General features: G+C 43.0%; 3 protein-coding genes across 5 annotated transcripts in view; 1 reads left to right on the top strand and 2 right to left on the bottom strand.

Annotated features, from left to right (window-relative positions):
• LOC140499107 (uncharacterized) overlaps window positions 1–22,146 on the top strand; it is a 392,730-nt gene that overhangs the window by 52,767 nt on the left and 317,817 nt on the right.
• Window positions 1–22,146, bottom strand: part of LOC140499108 (uncharacterized) — a 264,366-nt gene that overhangs the window by 25,596 nt on the left and 216,624 nt on the right. For all 3 annotated transcript variants that reach the window (XM_072600119.1, XM_072600117.1, XM_072600118.1), the window contains one exon: window positions 3,908–6,613. In XM_072600119.1, coding sequence (XP_072456220.1) covers window positions 3,908–6,613 — 2,706 coding nt within the window. The remainder of the gene's footprint in view (window positions 1–3,907; window positions 6,614–22,146) is intronic.
• LOC140499110 (uncharacterized protein KIAA1671-like) lies at window positions 11,148–20,150 on the bottom strand. Its single transcript, XM_072600124.1, is given in 2 exon segments — window positions 11,148–12,483; window positions 12,486–20,150. Coding segments are annotated over 2 exon segments (1,350 nt in total). The 5' UTR covers window positions 12,598–20,150; the 3' UTR covers window positions 11,148–11,245.

Raw genomic sequence — 22,146 nt, 5'->3', positions numbered from 1 at the left:
ATGCATTTACCACGAGTCAGTCACTGTGCTAAGCTCTAGGGCTACAAAAAAGTCAACACGCATTTATTAAGCATTTACTATGAGCCAGGCTTATGCTAAGCTCTGGGGATACAGCCCCTGCCCTCAGGAAGCTCACAATTAAATAGGGCAAACAACATGCGAACAACTACGTACTGGTGAGATTGGAGATAAAATACATTGGGGATAATTGATAGAGGGAAGGCACTAGACTAAAGGGGAGTGGGGAAAGGCTCCCTGTAGAAGGTGGGATTTTGACAGGGACTTAAAGGAAGCCAGGAGACAGAGGTGAGGATGGAGACCACTCCAGGCTTGGGGGCAAGTCACCTTGCTCTCCCTGAGCCTCTGCTTCCTCCCTTTGTAAAATGAGAGTACTGGACACTAAGGTGTCTAAATCCTAAGATTCTACTTTTTACAGGAAAAGAAATGACCCTTCTTCTACCATCAGCTAGATGGCTTCATGAGAGGCAATGTGGTACAATGGGTACATACCTAGCCTCAATGTCAGTTCTGAGTCCCACCTCTGACCCAGACTAACTGTGTCACCTCAGAGGAGTCACTGAAACTCTTGGGTTAAGGAACATTTGGCAGTTTGCACTGGGAAACGAAGTTCCAAAGCAGGAACTCCTGACTCTTTTAGAATCACAAGTATCCTCCGATAAAAAGTGGGATGGGGCTTTTCAGAGTTCAAGGTCCCACTATTTGCTACCCACTCTCTCAGATATACTCAGGAACAAGTGAACACGTGGGGCAGCCAGGTGGCACTGTGGACAGACTGAAATCAGGAATACTGGAGCTCAAATCCAGCCACAGGCACTTACTAGTTGTATGACCCTGAGCAAGTCACTTAACTGTGTCTGCTTCAGTTTGCTAATCTATAAAATGAGCTGAAGAAGGAAATGGCAAACCACTCCAGTATCTCTGCCAAGAAAAGCCCAAGGGTGGGAAGTCATGAAGACCATGACTGAAAAAAAACAAGTCGTGTGAACAAGTGTTTGGGAACAATCACAGAATCATATCTAGGTTTAGAGCTGTTGGAGAGCACTGGGTACAACCCCCTCGTTTGACAGATGAGGAAACTAAGGCTCTGGTGTTCTGAAATAAATGAGGTTGTCTGGGCTTTCCAATTCTCAAGAAATGACAAGGAAGAGGAAAGTAAAAGGAAGGGAGCAGAAGCAAGGGATAGAGAGACCCACTGACTATGAGAACATAGAGAATTCTCCCAAAGAAAGTCAAGCTTCCAATCGCTGCTGTGATGACCCATGTGGGTCCTGCCGAAATGAGGAGGAAAGGCAGTTTCCTATCCCCAACCTAATCCTTCCCTTTTTCTGGGGGGTGAGAGGGAGCTTACAGAGATTGTGTATGTCCATGGTCCATTAACTTTTCTTAACTGATATTCTTTGTTACAAAAGAGAGCTCATTGGACTGGGAGTGGGAAGGAGATATCTCTGGAAACAACCAGGATGTTTAAAAAAAAAAGACAATGATAAAATCTGTTTTTAAAAATGTCAAATACAAATATGAATTAAATTTTAAAAATTATTTTAAATTAATATTTTATCTTAAAAATATTTTCAAATAAAGTTATTGTTTTTAAATGACAATTACTTAAATACAATTTTATTTCATGTTAAAATATATTTTCTTAAACTTTATTTTTAAATAAAAATTTTATTCCATTTCATTTTTAAATAAAATCATTTTCTTTTTAATAAAATTATTGCTGAATAAAAATGATTTTGTTTTCTAATGAAACTATTTTAAAATAAAACCACTTTATTTTTAAATAAAGATTTCATTTTTAATAAAATTATTTTAAATAAAAATGATTTTGTTTTTAATAAAATTATTTTGAAATAAACATTTTGTACTTAAATAAAATAAAACTGTTTTAATAAAAGTATTTTAAATAAAAATTATTTCATTTTTAATAAAATCATTGTAAATAAAAACATTCCATTTTTAAATAAAAATCTTGTTTTATTTTAAATAAAAATTTATTTCATTTTTTTAAACAATTTTTTAAATTTAAAAATTATGTTCTTTAAAATAAATTTTTATTTGTTTAATAATTTTTTTATTTTTTTAAATTAAAAAATTTAATAAAAATTATTTGGGATTTGCGTTCTTGGAGAGAGAAAAAGCAGCAGGAGTTGATTAAATCAGGTGTCACCAAAGCACCCCAGCCTTTCTGCCAAATTGGGCCCAGCAGCAGTGAACATGCCCTGTGTGAGAAAGGGGCAGCTCCATGTGGTCTAAGGACTTGTCAGATAAGGGAACAGCCTTCCTGTTGAAAATCCATGTTTGGGGTCCAGGAGATAGGAGCAGACACTCCAGCACCCGTGAATGGGGGCCAGAGCCAGAGGGCAGAGCAGCTCTCCCAGGTCTGAGGCCAGGGCACCCTCTGCTACAACGCTGCCTTTCTCCTGGGCCCTTCTCAGCAGCCATGCTGCTGCTCCAGTCTAGGGAAGGACTAAATGTCACATTTCCATTGGCATTCTCCCAGAAGCCCTCTCCCCACTGCTCCCAGAATAGCAATCCTGTAGACAGGCAAAATAGTCGCTGGATGACTAAAAACAAAGCAGAACTCATGGAGGGGGGGGACGGATGGCCTTTTGCTGTGGTCAGCTGTATTCTCCAGCCAGGCTGATCTACACTAGAAGGAAACGTCAGAGATGGAGTCTGAACCCAAGTTCTTCCCACTGTCCCATAATGCCTCACTTAGGGTATAGTTCCCCAGGACAATATAAACTGTTTGAGGACAGAGACAAATATATGACGCAGTGTTTTTCCATAACCAATGCTTTCATCAGGGTAGGGAACCTTGAGCATGGAAGCTCGCTTCGGCAACAGCAATCTTTCTGTAACTGAGTCTTACTAAGTTGTCTACAGCATCAAGAGGTCACTAAGTATGTTGAGTAGGACTTGAATCTGAGTCTTCCTGATTCCAAAACCAGACCTCGTTTATTATACTATACCTAACACACAGTAGGTGTTTAATAAGAGTCTTGTCGAATTCAAATGTGCCACCTGGACTAGGCTAAGCTAGGATGGCCCAATAAATAGGCCTCTGGGCTAGACTCTGAGTCACTTCATTTCTGTCTGTCTCAGTTTTCCCATCTGTAAATGTGGTGATAAAAACAGCAACTACCTCTCAGGATTGTTGTGAAAATCAAAGGAGATATTATTTATAAAGAGGTGCCTAGCACATAGTAAGTGTTTAACATATGTTCCTCTCTCTCCATGAATTGAATTTTTTGACTGACAAGACCTAGGATCACACCCCAACATTTTACAGACAAGGAAATTGAGGCCACAGACAAGGAAACACTGGTGCCCAAAGTAACACAGGCAAGTTAAAATGAGAGAGAGCTAAGTGTTCTGACTGGAAACCCAGGATTTTCTTACATTGTACCCTAAGAGAAGTGAGTGAGGAGGAAGAGTTGGTCATGGCCCCATGTTCGTGAGGACGAATGACCGGAAAGATGGAGAAAAAACTGAGAAGTGGAGAAGAGGGAAAGATAATGAACCCCACTGGGTCCAAGTATAAGAGAATCACTCATGAGTCAGAGACTCAGGGAGGAGAAATCGCTCTTAGGTCACAGAGCCCAGAATGTTGGAGCTCCAGCCGGACCCCTACAAACCACCTGATCCAACCTTATCCTTTTACGCAGAAGGAAAGGAAAGCTCAGAAAACAACGCAGAGCCAGAAGCAACTGACAGCAATCTAGGGGCTCTTTTCTCTTATCTTTCATCTTATCATTTGGCCCTTTTGATTTCTCCTTAGTGTATGCTAATATGCTAATACTTTTTCTTTTTTGATCTCCTAACTTGAGGCTGGGAACATGAGAGGTGTGTTGAACAGAAACGAATTTCAGTATATAAATACCTTATGATCCTCACTGGATTTCGTTTCCCAGTGTGGGAATTCCTTGTAGGCCACAGTGCTCTCAAGATTTTCCCCTGGGAGACTCTTCTGGGCTTTTAATGGATCTCTCCTTCGTTCTCGGGCCTCCTGCATGAGGGACAGATTCTCTCGGACTGAAGCAGGGGCTATCTTTTCTGAATAAGTACACTTGATGTTTCCAAAATCTGAATCATAGTCTTCTCTCCTGACTTTAGGTCTTCCATGGAGAGAGGACACTTTCTCTCTTTTCCCCACAGAGTTTCGGGGAGCCCAGACTTCATCCTCCAATAAGATGGCATCACGAGCAACAGGGGAAGTCTTGGGAGGCAAGCTTACCTCTGTGTTTTTAATATCATGTAAAGGGGTGCTTGCCTCAGCCCTGTAACTCTGGCATTTGATATTTTGTGGTTTGTTAGCAGGTGCCACCTCCATTTTCTGATCCTCAGCTGTTTTTTTCTTCCAGAGGTCAGAAGGTGACTGTTCAGAAAGTTCAGATTGGGGCATCCCCCAGAGTGGAGGGGTGAATCTGGTGCTGGGAGCTTTCTGTCTACTCAGTTCGTGAGTGGGGGACCCAGTCTTTTCTTTGCTTATTTCAGGTCCAGAGGGTATCATGGAGCTGGATTCTTCAGGCCTGGGACGTAGCTGCCCAGGGAGATTCACCGACTTTCTAAAACCCATATGATCCTGGGCTTCCTTCTGGCCCCTCCAGTCATACGTTTGGGAAAGGTTATCTGCAGTTGAACTCCTGGTACTTGGCCTTTCCCACTGAAACCCACCATGACTAGAAGGTACTCTGTCCTCCTTCCAGTCCCTGGGCTCACTGCGTTTTACGGAGTCTTCTTTGTATTCGGCCATGAGGGCATCTATGTCAAGGATACTTGACCTATAACCATCCTCAGCTTTGGTCCTGAGTGATTCAAGGGCATCCCGCTGCTTCCTTCTTGTCAGGAGGTCACTGTTCTTTGACGAATACATAAAATGCTCAGAAGCTCTGGAGGACCTCTTGCCTCCATTGTCTTTGGGGTCACTGGGGATGCTGACAGTTGCTGACCTTTGGCTAACTGACAAAGCATCCACATCTATCCCTCTGCCATCTGCATGTCTCGTCCTTCTCTCCCCAGGCAGCACTGGCTGGTCCCTGGACCTTGGGCTCCTAGAAAAACTGAGGATTTCCTGTTCCCTCTCTTTGGCCTGCCAAGTTTTCCTGTCAAAGTTGTCTGACAGATCCCGACTGGACTCCTCTGAATCTGGTCCATCTTGGGTGTGCCGACTCTTTTTGAAGGAGGCATCCCTGGGGGACAGAGAGTCAGCTGGTCTCCCATGCCTCTTGGTCGGTTCTGGGGCAAATGAGACGAATTCATCAAACTTCACATCATGACGCAATGTCCTCCGTCGCCATCTCTCTGTGACTCTCAGATCCACACTACCTGACTTTCTGACTTTGGCTTCTGGCTCCGGGGTTGGGGACTGGCTCCATTCACTTTCTTCACCCATTATCAAAGGGTCTTTTCTCATGGACCTTGAGCCGAAGTGTTTTCTTGATCTGAGGTCAAAGGATTCTTCTTTAGCCAAGTCCCAGGGATGAGAGCTCTCTGAATAATCACCAAACTGGCTCCTTCCTTCTCCTGGACTTCGTGAATCAAGCTTCTTCATTTCTACTGGCTGTACATTATAAGAACCTGTATGGGCTGCTCTGACCACCACAGTCTCAGAGACATGGATCGGACTTTCCTTTCCCTTGGCAATGTGCCGGGGGAACAACCGAGCAGCTTTTTCATCGCCCACAATCCCGGGAGTCTTGTCTTGGTTTACCAAATAGGATCTCTCAACAATTTTATTGGGTGGCAGCGAGCTCGCACCTAACACGTCCTTGGGTTCATGGAATTCAGACTTAGGGCTAGGTGTTTCCAGCCTCTGTCGGGCTTCCCCAACCAAACTAGAAACTTGGGAGCGCCCCATTTTCATGTCCAGTCTACCCTGCTGCTTCATGCTCAGACCCTCATTCCAAGAGCCCTGCTTCTGAGAAGACCACCGTTTATTAGTCCTAAGCGTCACGGCCTTCTCCTCAAGGGCAGTCACCACAGCCTTGCTGAGGACCCTTTCGCCAGTCATATGTACAATGTCATATCTTGGCTCGATTCTTTGGTGAGAAAGATTATTTCCCGTTTGCTTCACCGAGGACACATTCCATCTTTCGTCCCTGGGACGTTTTTCCATCAGGGTGGCATTAACTGGGCTTTTTGCTTCCTTCGACAGTATGCTACTCCAGGGTTTCTCGGCCCACTTTGAATTCTCAGTTCTGACATTTGCATTGTCCACCGGCCCCTTCCCTAACCACGATGTTTTCTCCACTGCTAGGCTAGGTGACTCACCACATTTTCTGGCTGACTCACTGGAGGATGTCAGGAAGGAACGGTCAGCCACGGGGTACTTCATCACATTGGACTGAAACACAGTTGCCCAGACAGTCTGAAAGTCCCCATCATCTTCATCCAGGGTGGCTGCAGGCCGACGGGGCGCCATGGTGGAATCCTCTTTCGAGACGAGGGAGCTGTCTGACTCTTTGCTGGCACTCAGTTTCCGCTCAGTCTGTCTGGTTTTCTCACAGGGCTTCACAGGCTTCCACTGGTTTTTCCCAGCAGATGCTCCGTTCAAATCCATTCTGAGCAAACTCTGCCCTTCTCTGTTCTGTGAAGAAAAAAGGGAGAAAGAAAGAAAACTCAATATGGAAGAACTCAAAAACTAAAGCAGGCTAGTGAGGCTAATTGAAGTGGCTTACAAAGGGCAGGTGGATGAAATTTCCTTCTATTGAAAGGGGGATGTCTTAAATAGAATACAGTTTGGGGTACATTCAGATCCTCTCTCTAGTCACGTACAGTAGTCCAATAACTATTCAAAGCGACAGAGCAGAAAATTTACAAAATGACCCAACTAATTTAGAAAAGGTAAAAAGACAGCAGCATATCTTTTTACGTCAACAGTCAAATGTCTATTCATCTTTTTCTGTGTGGTTGCTTTGTTTTTACAGGTCAGAGTTCTGTCTGTAATAAAGACCCATTACGACATTACAACCTCTGAAGAGGGAGTTGGACACAAGATGGTCATGCCAACAGTTTCTTTTAGAAAAGGACTTTAAAGAAAACATTGGGCCAGCTGGGATGTCCAAAGATACTCTGTGGAGTTCGGCAGAAAAGCCCAGAAATCAGGGAAGGATTGCATGTCCTGGAGGCAAGCTGATGATCTCGAAGGCCCTATCCCCAGCTCTATTTCAACAAGTAGAAAACTAGCCCGTACTCTGGTTCAGACCCTGGGCTAGACCCTGGGCATACGGAAGACAAGAAAATGAAGCAGGCCCTGCCCTGGGGGAGATTCCGTTCTACAGGGATTCTACTACTGGTGGATATTAACTGTAGGGTCCTCCATGCTCACCCAACTCCCCAAGATGACAATTCTTCATGAGGAGCTGTGGCCAGTCCCCTGAGGCCCAAGCTTCTGGTAATGGGACTCTGGTCTTCTCTAACAAGACTGGTCATTGAACCACACACCATCCCTGTGAGAAAGGTAGGGCTTCCTGGAGCAGGGAGAATCTTAGGCTCCTGAATTAGGTTCATTTTCTCAAATGAAATGAGGCCAGTAATCCCTGTGTTTTATATTGATTTTGTTTTAAAATGGAACACGAGCTATGAATTATTATCTGTTTTTTGTGAAATATTTCCCAATTAACACTCCCTCTCAAACCAGATCACAAGCTGTTGTTGTCCACTCACTTTTCAGTCATGTCCAACTCTTCCCGACCCCATTTAGGGTTTTCTTGGCAGAGAGATTAGAGAGGTTTGCCATGTCCTTCTCCAGCTCATTTTGCAGATGAGGAAACTGAGGCAAACAGGGTGAAGTGACTTGTCCAGGGTCACACAACTGAGACCACATCTGAACGAAAGGAGATGAGTCTTCCTAACTGTAGGCCCACTGTTCTATCCACTGTACCACCTAGCTGTCCCAGACTGCAAGTACCTGCTTAGCAATTTATAATCTCAAAGAGTTGCCTGAGTATTAAAAGGTTTAAGTGATTGGATAACAGGCAAGGTAGTATGTTAGAATGGAGAGCTGGTCTTACAGTACAAAAGATATGGATTCTAATATAATAAAAATGACAATTTTACCTCAATTAATTTACTTATTTGGTATCATACCAGTCAAACTACCAGATAACTATTTTCTAGAGCTAGAAAAAATAATATCAAAATGCATCTGGAAGAACAAAAGGTCCAAAATATCAAGGGAAGTAATGAAAAGAAATGCTAGGGAAAGTGGCCTATCCCCACCAGATCTCATATTGTATTATAAAGCAGCAATCATCAAAATCACTTGGTACTGGCTAAGAAATAGAGGGATAAACCAGTGGAACAGGTTAGGTATTCAAGACACAGTAGTCAATGAATATAACAGCAATCTACTGTTTGATAAACCCAAGGACCCCCGTTTCTAGGATAAGAACTCACTGTTTGACAAAAACTGCTAAGAAAACTGGATAAGAGTGTGGCAGAAACTGGGCATAGACCAATGCCTGACACCATATACAAGAATAAAGTCCAAATACATGATCTAGGTATAAAGATTGATACCATAAACAAATTAGGGGAGCAAGGAATAGTGTATTTGTCAGATTTATGGAGAATGGACAAATGTATGACCAAACAAGAGATAGAGAACATTATGAAGTGCAAAATGGATAATTTTAATTACATTAAATTGAAAAGTTTCTGCATAAACAAACTCAATGCAACCAAGATTAGGAGGGAAGCAGAAAACTGAGAAAGAATTTTTGCAACTAGTGTCTGTGATAAAGGCCTCATTTCCAAATATAGGTAGAGAACTCAGTCAAATATACAAGAATACAAGTCATTCCCCAACTGATAATTGATCAAAGGATATCAACAGGCAGTTTTCAAGAGGAAGAAATTAAAGCTATCTAAAATCATATGAAAAAATGCTCTAAATCACTATTGATTAGAGAGATGCAAATCAAAACAACTCTGAGGTACCACATCATACCTGTCAGATTGGCAAACATGACAGAACAGGAAGATGATAAATGCTGGAGAGGATGTGGCAGAGTTGAAACATTAATTCATTGTTGGTGGAGCTGATCTAACCATTCTGGAGAGCAATTTGGAACTATGCCCACAGGGCAACAAAAATGTGCACACCCTTTGACCTAGCAATATTGCTTCTAGGACTGTATCCCCAAGAGATCATAAAAATAGGAAAGGGTCCCACATGTACAAAATTTTTTATAGCAGCACTCTTTGTGGTGGCCAAAACCTGCAAATCAACGGGATGTCTATCAATTGGGGAATGACAAGTTATGGTATAAGAATATAATGGAATACTATTGTGCTATGAGAAATGATGAACAGGAAGACTTCAGAGAGGTCTGGAAGGACTTCTATGAACTGATGGTGAGTGAAAGGAGCAGAACCAGGAGAACATTGTACACAGTAACAACCATAGTGTGCAAGAAATTTTTATGGTAGGTAGACTTAGCCCTTCACAGCAATGCAAGGACCTAAAACATTCTCACTGGACTCGAGGCAAAATGTCTTCCACATCCAGAGAAAGAACTATGGAACTGGATTGCCAAATGAAGCAATATATATTCTCTTGTGCTATGTTTTGGTTTGGTTTGGTTTTTCTCATGGTTTCTCCCATTCATCTTAATTCTTCTATGCAACATGACCAATGTGAAAATGTGTTTAATAAGAATGTATGAGTAGAACCCCACCCCCCAAAAAAACCATCTGGATTCAAGACCTGTCTTTCACCTGTCTCTGGCTGTAAAATCTGGGAAAAGTTGCAGAATCCCAGTGTTATATATTTTTACATAATTTTTTTAAAGGAAAAGGGGAATTCCCAGTGTGGAAACTCATCTTCAGTTTAAGAAAGCTCCCTAGGGGTAGCAAGGGCTCTTAGTTATCAAGCACTTAATTGTCAACTATATACACTCGGGCTGCTAGGTGGCACCATAGTGGATAGAGTACCAGGCCTAGAGTCAAGAAGACTTATCTTCCTGAGTTCAAATCTGGCCTCAGATACTAGCTATGTGACCCTGAGCAAGTCACCTTACCCTGTTTGCCTCAGTTTCTTCACCTCCAAAATGAACTGTAGAAGGAAATGGCAAACCCCTCTGGTATCTTGCCAAGAAAACCCCAAATGGGGTCATGAAGAATCAACTGAACAATATGACGAAGACCATAAACAGTGAATGTATACATTCAGAGACACATATATTTTATATGTATATACACATGCACACAATACACACTAAGTATAAAATAAAGGCAAACACAAAAATCCCCAACTTTGAGGGGCTCAATCTAATGGCAGAGACAACCCCAAACAAGCCCACAACTTTATGCCCAGCATCACACAATTGGTGCGCCAGAAGAGGGGGATGTGAACCCTGGTCTTCCTCACTCCAAGCCTGAGCCTCTTTCCAAGCTGCTGCACAGCCTTTCTATGGACGTTACAGAATTCCAGAATGGCAAAGTGGCAGCTGTGGGGCAGTGGTTAGAGATGCCAACCCTTGAGTCAGGAAGTCCCTCATTTGATACATAATGCTTCTGTGACCCAGGACACTTAATGGCCCCCAGAACTCTCCAGAGGAGGTGTCATTCTGCACTGAAGAGGGACTTTCCTTACTGGGAGATCCCTACACCAGGACAATCCCAGTCCATTGGCAAAAGAAAATAAAAAGGATGTCAGGTATTAAAAACCTTAAAATTAATTACTCATGGGATCTAAAACCTTGTAAAATAACATCTGGGAAAAGGGTCTCAGGACACATAACGAGAAGGTTAGCCAGTGTAATGACCTCCTTTTACAGGTGTTGAAACTAAGGAACAGGGAGGGGGAAACAAAGCCCCACACAATAGTGGAGTATCAGGGCCCAGCTAGGGCTCCAGATTCCTTGCAAATGAATCTAAAGGTCATTGTGCACAGGGATATTTGAAGGGGGCACAGGACAACTGCAGGGAAGCTGGACACCAGAGGGGCCTCTTAACCTGAAGAACACTTTCTTGAAGAAGCTCACCGCTCGATGCTGGGCCTTTCTCAAGTCTTGATTGACTTTCCAAAGCTGGCCTTGTGAACCTAGAGTAGAAGCTCAGGTTAATCTCAGAGGGGGCAAGCAAAGGTGCTATATGCCAGGGTAGGAGTACCCAGAGCATTTAACATAATATGAAAATGACACAGACAGCAGGCTAAATACTCTCTGTCTCTCAGTTGCTGTTGACATGAGTCTGACAGACAAAGCTTACGATGTCACAATGTCAGTCTGGCTTTACACTCCCTCTCCTGTTTGGCTTTCTCTTCCAGGGGGTTCCACCCTTTTCTGACCGAGGCCTCAGGCAGGTCTGTAGATGTTTCAGGGGAACAGGCATCCATCAACTTAAAGACGATTTTCGGACTCTGTTCCGTGACTTTGTTTTTCAAGTCTGGGTCATCCAAACCCTGTTCCTTCAATCTCAAAGAAGGATTCAAGGATGTAGCCCTGTCCAATGGCTCTGTTCTCTCTTCTCCGTTCCCTCTGTCTCTGGAACCTACACCCAGCCCTTTGTCCTTGCTCACCTCCATGGGACTGCCCACCTTCTTGGAAAGGATGTCCTTATTTTCAAAACTGGCTGTGAGATCCACAGACAAGGGCCGAGGTTTCTGGACCCACGATTTCTCTGGGGGAGGAGGTGGTACCTTCCCCCCAGGGGTTTCTAAAGAGCTAGGCTTTGGATGTTGGACAGACTCAGTGAAGATCGCTGAGATAGGCCTCCGCTTGCTCCTTGTCCAGGCCTCTGAAGATGGGTGGCCTCCTTCATTCTTGATGCCAGAGGATGCCAGGTGATTGTTTTCCTCCCCTTTCTCCCAAGATTTCAACACAGCTGGCCTTTCCTCAGAACACAAAGATGCCTGCCTCTGGAGGGTCCCCGCAGGTTTCCGAGGTGGTAATGCAGGTTTGGCTGTAGTCTCGGTCTTGGAACTGGGTGGCTGTCCTTGGGGCTGGGTCACAGCGTCTACCTTTTGCTCCTCACCCGTCCACTTTCCAGAGCTGTGATCTGCCTCGGACTTGGCGGGGCCAGCCGTTTCAAAAAGAATCATGGTGTTTTGGCTGTGCACGGTTTGGGGCAGGGCTTTATTACGGGGCTTTATTACACTTGAGCTCGTGCCTCCCCGCTCATTCATCTTTGGTTCAACCAAGGAAGGCATGTTTTCATCTGAAGCCTGAGCAGTGGTTGAGTCCTCAAGCTTGCTATATGAGAGTGGCCTGGTCACCAGAGTGCCAGGCTTGACAGCTGTGATGGGAGATTTCACATTTGCAAACACATCCGAAGGGTTCTCCTTAGAAAATGGTTTGGGGGAAAGTCGGGGCATGGGGAGTGCTCTTGATGGAGTCCCAAGATTCCTAGACCCTGCCAATACCATCAGTGGAGGAGAGGCTTTGCTGGCAGGGTGATAGTAGGTGGTCTGCAGTCTGTCTTCCTTGGCGATCTCATTTAAATTGGGAACAGTGGGCTGACCTCCACCCTTGTGGCCATGGTCACACTCACAGGGCCATCTGTGTTAAGACATTCCAAAACAAAGCAGAGACCACTAGTGAAACAAGAGAAAAAAAGAATTAGCATACGGCAGGCCTCAAGTTAACAGCATAAAGACTTCCTCACACCTGATCCTCCCCTGCAACTCCATCACCATCTCTAGGTTTGGAACCAAGGCCTAGGCCTAAATCTCTCACTGCATACTTACTGGCTGTCACAGTCTGGACAAGTCAACTTTCCCTTCCTATAGAAAATCATATACGGCTTTGATTTCTGTAACATCTTCAAAATTTACAAGTATTTGTTGAGTTGCTTCAGTTATGTCTGATTCTTTCTGACCCCATTTGAGGTTTCTTGGCAGAGATACTAGAGTGGTTTGCCATTTCCTTCTCCAGCTCATTCTACAGAGGAGGAAACTGAGGCAAACAGGGTGAAGTGACTTGCCCAAGGTCACACAGCTAGTAAGTGTCTAAAGTTCGATTTTAATTCAGGTTTTCCTGACTCCAGGCCCATGGCTCAATCCACTGAACCACATCCTGCCCTTACATGTCAGGGGAGGGAGGGTTGTTAGCAAATTTAAGAAGCATAAGATGGTGCCTGGAACATATTTGATGCCTCATATACGTTGACTGACTGGCTGCCTGATGGCAATGCAATCTTGGACTACAGAGGTTCCAAGAATAAATAAAAGAATGAGGGAATAGGATGCTCTGGTCAGACCACAGCTGGAGGGCTATCTTCCATTCTGGGTGAAAACATGGGCAAACTAGAGTATAACCATTGAAGGCTAGAGGGTTATAGATAAATAAGTAGTGAGAAGGCACTTGGAATCATAAAGAGCTGGGTTTCACTCCTGCCTCAGGCACTTACAAGCTGCATGACCCTGAACAAGTCACTTCCCCTAGGTCTGCCTCAGTGTCCTCTTCTGTAAAATGGGAATAACAGTATTTACATTCCAGAAATGAATTAAAATTTGTGAAGGGCTTTGCAAACCTTAAAGTGTTAAACAAATGTCAGTTGTTGTTGTGGACAGAACCAGTATGGACCCCAGAGACCCTCTAGTCCAACTCTCTTGCCTAGTTTATAGATGAAGAAACCAAGTCCCATGGAGGTGAAGTGACTTGTCCCAAGGTCACACAGGTAAGTAGTAGGAGCAGGATCCAAACCCAAATGCTCTGATTCTAAATAGAACATTCCACCCTCAAGACAGGGAAGACATGTGAAGCAGAGCAAGCTTTGTCTCCAAAGTCAGAAGTGGATGGTGGTAGGAGGGAACATTAGGCTGGATGACCTCCTGGATCCCTTCCAACTTTGCCGGGAGGAATGTGGCCTTCTCGGTCCTCAAGTGTGGTCTTCTGACTGAGCCCAAGTTTTACAAAACAAATCCTTGTATTAAGGGCATTTGTTCTGTGAAGTTTGGATTCAGTCAAAAGGCCACACTTGAGGACCTAGAGAGCCACATGTGACCTCAAGGCCGCAGGTTCCCCCACCCTGATCTAAATAAATGGCAGCTATTCATCCATTTGGCATTCTTTACCAGTTTGGGTACTCAGAGAAAATTCTCCCCTTGTGGCATCACCCTGGTCACTGGGCATGATAATTAGCCTCTATCATGCCAAGACAAACATTAAGTGTCAGCTAGGTGACACCATCTGGGCTGAGGCTTTGAAAACAGAAAAGAAGAGGCTGTTGCTGCCTTCCAGAAACTTACATGCTATCTCAGGAAACACAGTACTGGCTCTGTGGTCCGAAGTCATTTAGCTGTTTTTCTGTGCCTCACTTTCCTCATCTGTATATGGAGGAAACTGAACTGGTGGCTTCCAAAGTGCTTTGCTGTTCTTAATCTATGGTCTTATGATCTTAAGGATACATGTGAGCATATGTATGTATGTAGCAGATAGATATAGATGTGTGTATACATATATATATTTTGATCCTCTTCGAGAACGAAGGAATATATACACACACAGAAACATGTATGTATATCTTTGTGTATACATAAACACAGATATACTCAAATGTACATTTATATCCCTGTAATTGGCTAGTACTCTTTCAGATATACATTATGTAGGATGAATTATAGTGTATTGTATATGTAAAAGATGATGCATATTATATATTATTTATAATAGAAATATGCTGCAATGCAATATATCCTCATATGTAATACTACATAATACCTAAGAGAAATATATTGCAACATAATAGCTATCCCTTTAACACCATGGGGGTTTGACACACAACACTCCCGTAGTCTGGACTATCCGTGTAGGGATTTTTGGTCCTCCCCTCATACCAGAAAAGAAATCAAAATTTTTTTCTTTCCTTTATGGTTTGGGGTGTTTACAGTACCTTAAAAGATAAAATATGTTGATATTATATAATACTATGCATACATTTTATGCATTTCTGAGTTTCTAAACCTTTTCTGCATCATCTGTTGGCCTTTGTGTGTTGTCTACAGCTTCCACAAAACTCCCCCAAAATTCCAATTTCACTTTTTTATGCCCACCTGTAATATGGCAAAACCAGGACGGGGAAATCACACTGTGGAAGGGATAACTGTATATTCTGTATATACTGTATACATGATAATATATTACATATATACTTGTATATTGTACCTATGATAGATGTAATATAAAATATTATTGTAGATATTAAATCTATTATTTATAATGTATGTTTTCTATGTTATATAGTCTTATTATATATTACATTTTATAGCTAATTTATAGAAAATGTGTGTATATATGCATATATCGATATAGATGTATATAAATGTGAGTGTATGTATATGCATACATGTCTGTGTGTGTGGTATATACATAAATAACAAACACCAGATAATTTCAAGGATCCTAGCAGCTCGGGGAATCAGGAAGCCTTCCTGGAGGAAGAAGGCCTGGCATGCACTTCCTTCTCACCTCCTTGCGTCAAAGACGTCCTCTCTTCTGTAAGATGTAGCTCGGACACTATCTTCACATGAAGCCTCTTCTGATCCCCCCCCCATGCTAACGTCCTTTGTACTTTCAAGACCTTCAGGTATTTAATGACTTTGTAAACAGAAGTATCTGTTCACTTTCTACATAAAAAATGCGCCAAATTACATGATAATATAAAGACTACAAATCGAAGTACATAAATCTGGAGCATATATAGTTGTGTACGTACCTATTCTGGGAAACATGACACTAACTGCAGGACAAACCTTGAGTAAGTCACTTCACTTGTCTATGCCTTAGTTTCCTTGTCTGTAAAAGGAGGGAACTGTACTCCATAAAAATGGACTCAGCTCCTTGTTGTCTCTTCCATTAGACTGGAAGTTCCTTAACAGTTGAGAGCGTTCCATTGCTTGTTCATAAGAAACTTAAAGTCCCTGCACACAGTAGGTGGCTAATTAAATACCTGTTGATCAGCTTACTGAGCCTGGAAAGAAGTTAGAGATTATCAGAGGGAAAGCATTCCAGGTGTGGGGGAGAAAGAAAATAAAGAAAATTAAAAAAATAAAAGAAATATATTAAAAATGAGGAGAAATTGAAAAAATAAAGGGAAGACATCTGCATCCATTCGTATCAGTCAATGGTGTGTACACATCCTCCATTCCCTCTCAATTCTCTCCAGCTGACTATAACTTCTTTGAGGGCAGGCACTATATCTCCTCTCTTTGTATCCCCTCTCATAATCTATCAGCTGTGGGGGAGGCCTCTGAATTTTGGTGGACACCTACCTGTCTTCCAGTCACTTTTATCTCACCATTTCTTCCTGAAAACCTGAATTCAGATCTGGTCTCAGACACTTACTATCTGTTTGACCCTGGGCAAATCTCTTAACCTCTGGGCCTCAGTTATCTCAACTGTAAAATATGGACCACAATCACACCTATCTCACAGAATTGTTGTGAAGATCAAATGGATAAATTTGTAAAGCACTTTTATAGTACAGTGCCTAGCACACAGTAGGAGCTTAATAAATGCTTGTTTCCTTCCTTCTTCTAGCAAGTAAGTTGTAGAAATTCCTTGTATCTCTACTATTTGTGACAAAAAGGCTGTCACTGGTTCAATTCAGTTCAATCTACAAGTGTTAATTAGATACGTACTATGTGGCGGGCCCTGGAGAAACAAACATAGCACTTTGGAATCCTTTATGAATTATATATTTTTTTCTTTTGAACCCCCAAGAACAGAGGTCCATAGGAGAACAGCTACACACACACACACACAGACACACACACACACACACAAACACACCTGCCTCTCCTTGCTTTCATAATGAGGGTATATGATAATAGCTGGCATCCCCACAGGTGCCAAAATATTCACAGGAACCCTTTTGTAGTAGCTAAGGGGACCGGGAACAAAGCCAATGCCCATAGAATAGAGAAAGGTTAAAGCAGTTGTGAGATATGTGAGTACAATGAGTAGGACCAAGCTGGAAGAAACAATGGAAAGAGAATCATGGGGAGACTTTCATGAAATGATGCAAAATGAAATCAGCAGAATCAGGAAAACACCGTACACAGTGACTGCAACAATGTAACAAGAGGAGTAAGAAAAGGAAACTAAATAAACACTGTGTAATCTGAATGACCAAGCTTAGCCTCAGAGAAGAGGTAGAAAAATGCACCTCTCCTTTACAGAGGAGGGGGATCACAGGGATGGAATATGGTATATACTGTGTGATTCTCAGCTCAGATGTGTTTGATCCATTTTGCTGAACTTCTTTCCCTTACTCTTTCCCTCCTCTCTCCTTCTTTCTTCTCTCCCTCTTTCCTTCCTTCTACTTGTAGAAGGCTCAATGGGTAGGAGAGGGAGATATTGGGAAATGTTATCAATAACTTTTTAAATAGAAAAGAAATAAATCCTAGTTGGCATCTCAGCCATCACAATGCTTTGTTTCATGATCTCAGCTGATGCTCGCAGAAAGCCCATGGGCTCAGAAGCCTGGGATCTCAGCAGCCATCTGGGCCAACCATTCCTGAAGAATCCCTTCTATGATGTCACACACATGTACTCACACTCACTCTGGCATTCACACAGTGCTTAGCACCGTGCCTGGCCCATAGGAGCCATTTAATATTGTATATACATACACACACATACATAGACATACTCACACAAATGCATATACACACTCACACCATACATTTGCACACATTCACACACATGCTTGTTTCCTTCTCCCTGTCCTCTGGGACAGGGATAATACCATCATGCTCTACACCCTGGGCAAACTATACCTGAACTACAATGTTCTGATGCCACATTTTAGGGAGGACATTGGAAAGTTGTGGAGTACTGAGGACAGCAACCAGAATGGTGAGGTGACTGGGTACCACGTCCTTGGAAGAACAATGGAAGGAAACAGGCATATTTAAACAGAAAGATATGCGGAGGCCACGACCATTGCCTCCACCTATCCGAAGACCTAAAATGTGAAATCACACAAAGTGCTACATAAATGCTAATTATTATTATTAATGACAGACAATTCAATTTAACCAAGAAGTGTTTATTAGACACTTCATATGCACCAGAGACTGCTGGACCTTGGTGTTGTAAGCACAGCACCATGGAAACCTCTAGAATCGAATCTAGAGCTACAAGTTACAAAATAGCAAATATTAACTTGAGGCGAGGCCAAGACCCTTAACAGGGAACGCTGACCTAAGCAGAATGAGCCACCTTCAGGGGCAATGGGTTCCTCCTCCTTTCCAGGGGTTGAGCAAGAGGACTGAGTTTCTTGGGGCTCGGGAGAGTCACCATATTTGGGTTGGAAGGTTGTCCTTCATGCCCATTCTTGGGGGTACTGGAGGGGGGATTCTTGTTCTGGTATAGATTAGACTCAGTGGCCTGTGAGGTCCCCCTGAGATTCTGCCAGGCCCCCATAAATAAGCCAGAGGGAAGCAAGACATTTCCTTCCAAGGCTTTTGTCCAGAAGGCCTTACACCATCACACCCCCTAGACCTTGACTCATGCAACGGCCTCATGGAAGGCAACATGGAACAGACTTTGTCAGGAAGAGGAAAATAGGCAAACAGCATACTGAGTAGGACTCCCAGATTGCATCCCACAAAGAATCAGAGAGCACATCGAGACACATTCAGGGATGGGAATGGAGGAGGATCTTCAGTAAGGTTCTCCAACTCAGGCAGCCTTTGGGCTACATGACAGATGGCAGCTGCCCAACAGAGCCACTCATTCATTTTCAGGCTGACCCTTTTGTATCTCGATGCCAAGTGTCCTGAGCTAGAAAAATGGGAGGATTCAGAAGTAGGGTGGAAAGTGTTCTGGGCTCAAGGCCAGAAGATTTAGATTCTAGTCTCAGCCCTACTGCTCAATGATGGACAAGGGTACTTCATTGCCTAAATCTGTTTCCCCATCTGTAAAAGTGGAAATTAATAAGGCAGTGTAACATAATATCAGTCATCCCACCCCAGTATAAAAGTCTATGTTGGATACTTCATTAGCTGTGTGACTATGGATAGCCATGAAACCTCTCTGAGCCTCATCTCTAAGGTGAGGAAAACCAGTAGTACCTACCTTACAGGGTTATTGTAAGGATCAAATGAGAGAGTGACATAAAATATTCTGCAAATTCCAAAGCATTATCGAAATGCCACTTCCTGTTCTCATCAATCATCACCGTCATCAATCCCTACCCCTGTCAACATCACAGAGGAGACCCCAAGAGCATCAAGAGCTACAAAGTATCCCTCAGAAAAAGCAGTATGGAAAGCAAGAGGGAATGCTGGCCTTGTTTGTGGTCAGCAAGGCCTGGGTTCAAATCCTACGTCAGACACTTATGAGCTATGTAACCCTGGCAAATCACTTACTGACTTACTGAGCCTATGTGGGCCTCAAGTTCCATGTCTGGAAAATGGGATCATAATAGCACCGAGCCTCATCAAGCTGTTATAAGATCATTCATGTAAAGAGCTTTGTAAAAGATAAAGTACTCTGCCAGCATCTGCTACTTTCATCATCATCGTCATCCATGTTATATCCACAGCAATACTATTAAAATTAGTCCTAATAATAATCTTCTTAGGGGACTATGGGTGTGAAACACATGCAGACCCAATTAACGTACTGCTTAGTTTTGCTGAATTTTTATTTCTCCTCATTATTTGTTACAGGACATGACTCTCAAGGGCTATGGAAAGGAAAGAGATGCAAAAACAAAAGACAGCAATAAAATTTTTAATTACTGTAATTATTAAAGTGCTTCCCAGATTATATTCCTCTGCATTTTTTACATGCACTTAGATTGTGTATTTGTCTCACCTTAAAGATTGCAAGCTTGCTGAGGGGATGACTATGTCCTTTCAGAAACTGCTTAAGAAGTGCTTATTGATCAATACCAAGGACTAATATATAGTAAGTGCTTAATAAATGCTGATTGATTAATACCAGGACTAATATATACTGTTTAATAAATGCTGATTAATACCAAGGACTAGTATATAGTAAGTGCTTAATAAATGCTGACTGATTTATACCAGGACTAATATATAGTGTTTAATAAATGCTGATTAATACCAAGGACTAATATAGAGTAAGTGCTTAATAAATGCTGATTAACTACTACTAAGTACTGATACACAATAAGTGCCTAATAAATGCTTTACCTCTCCTCATTGGTGGGGAGGGGAAGGGAATAAGCATTATTATAGTGCCTACTGTGTGCCAGGCACTGTGTTAAGCACCTTACAAATATCTCATTTGATCTTTACAACAATCCTGAGAAGCAGGGGCTATTATGATCCTCATTTTACAGATGAGGAAACTGAGGCAAACAGAGATGAAGTGACTTGCCCAGGATCACCCAGCTTTTCAGCATCAGAGGGCACATTTGAATTCAGGTTTCTATGACTCCAGGCCCAGCGCTGTATCCACTCCACCCCCAGCTGCCTCTGGTATTATCATCAAAAGAGGGAAAAGGGGCCTATTGGGGCAGAAGTAGTGACCAAAACCTCAACATTCTTTTCCCCTGCCCTGAGCCCCACTGTCCTTACCAGCAGAGGCAGGGCCTGGGTATCCCTTCTCATTGTGAATGGAGGCATCTCCTCACTCCCACTGCAGATGGGAGACAGGGCAGGGACCGTGCCATCCGTCTACGTTACAGCAGGCCTGTGGACAAAGAAAAATTCAAAATTCTGGAACTTTTCCACGACCCACAGCCAGACAGCCCCCCACATACTTTAGGATTCTGTCTCCATTCGCCACAATCATCGAAGCCAGGATTCCTCCACAATTTGCCCACAAGACTTTTTGGCAGAAGAGCACTGGACTTGGGGTTTCAAAGACCCAAGGAAACGCCCTGCCCTCACACTACCACTGACTAGTTCTTTGACCTTGGTAATTCATTCTCCCTCCCTGAGGCTGACTCTGTAGGTAAAAAATGGAAGGGAGGTAGGGGACTGCTGATCAAATCCTAGTCTAGAGCTGTACCAGAATACAGGCCTCATGGCCCTGAGAAATGAAAATGATGAGGAGCTCATTGGGTCCTCCTGGTTCAGAGTGAATGTCAACATTAACTGTCTTTTGGCCAGCAACCATGAGGGTATTCCCCTCCCAGTTTGATTTTTTTAAGGGACATCCCTTGACTCACTTCTTAAAGAGACCTATTCACTACATGGGCATTATCTCACTTTAAGTGAGTACCTGAAAAGGCCTTAGCCTAAAAGGGGCGGGGTCTCCCATTGCATCCTGGGCCATCTCCAGTCATCTGGCCAATGATCCAGATGACTCTGTAGGACAAAGTGAAGCTGATGACCCTGCACAGCCCTTCCTCCCTCAAATCCAAGTCAACTGTGAGTCATGTCATCACCTCCCTGAGAACACGGTCCTCTTCGATAACGAAGGACAAACACAACAACAAATCATTCGTTGCTACTCCAGCTTTAGTCCGGAACTACACCTGCTCACATGCAGGTCATTCAATCCATCAAGAAGCAATAGTGAGTTCTTAATAATAATAGTGAGTTACTAATAACAAGCTTAATGTGCCAGGGACTGAGCTAAGCATTGGGGATTAGAAAACCAATAAGGGGGTCCCTGGTCCTCAGATGCTCACATTCTCTAGAAGGATATGTTTTCTCCCTTGGCCAACTCGCCTCACTAATCACCACCACACCAATCTTCAACATGCCACAACCCTGCTCAGAAAAACATCCACATATAGTCAATGACTCCCTATTTGACTTCCAAGACCCTCTCTCCTAAAACCACCAAACTGTTCTAATTTTGCTTTCTATTTTTAGGACAGGTAAGGTCTTCTTACTCTTCTCAGGGTGTAGTCCACACCCTCATCACTCATGAGAATGTCTCATGGTTCATTGGGCAAAAGTACTGCACTGGGACTTAGTTGTCCTGGGTTCAAATCCTAGCTCTGTCATTTATCAGAGGCAACTAGGTACACTGTGGATAGAGCACTGAACCTGGCATCAGCAAGATCTGAGTTCAACTCCAACCTCAGACACTAACTAGTTCTATGTGTAACCCTGGGCAACTCACCTAACCTATGCCTGCCTTAGTTTCCTCATCTGTAAAATGGGGATAATAATCGTAGTAGCCTCTACCTCCCAGGATTATCATGAGTATAAAATGAAATAAATAATTGTAAAATACT

Source organism: Notamacropus eugenii, chromosome 4, assembly GCF_028372415.1.
Source record: "Notamacropus eugenii isolate mMacEug1 chromosome 4, mMacEug1.pri_v2, whole genome shotgun sequence".
Taxonomy (NCBI): Eukaryota; Metazoa; Chordata; class Mammalia; order Diprotodontia; family Macropodidae; genus Notamacropus; species Notamacropus eugenii.
This window is presented reverse-complemented; position numbering and strand designations above follow the sequence as displayed.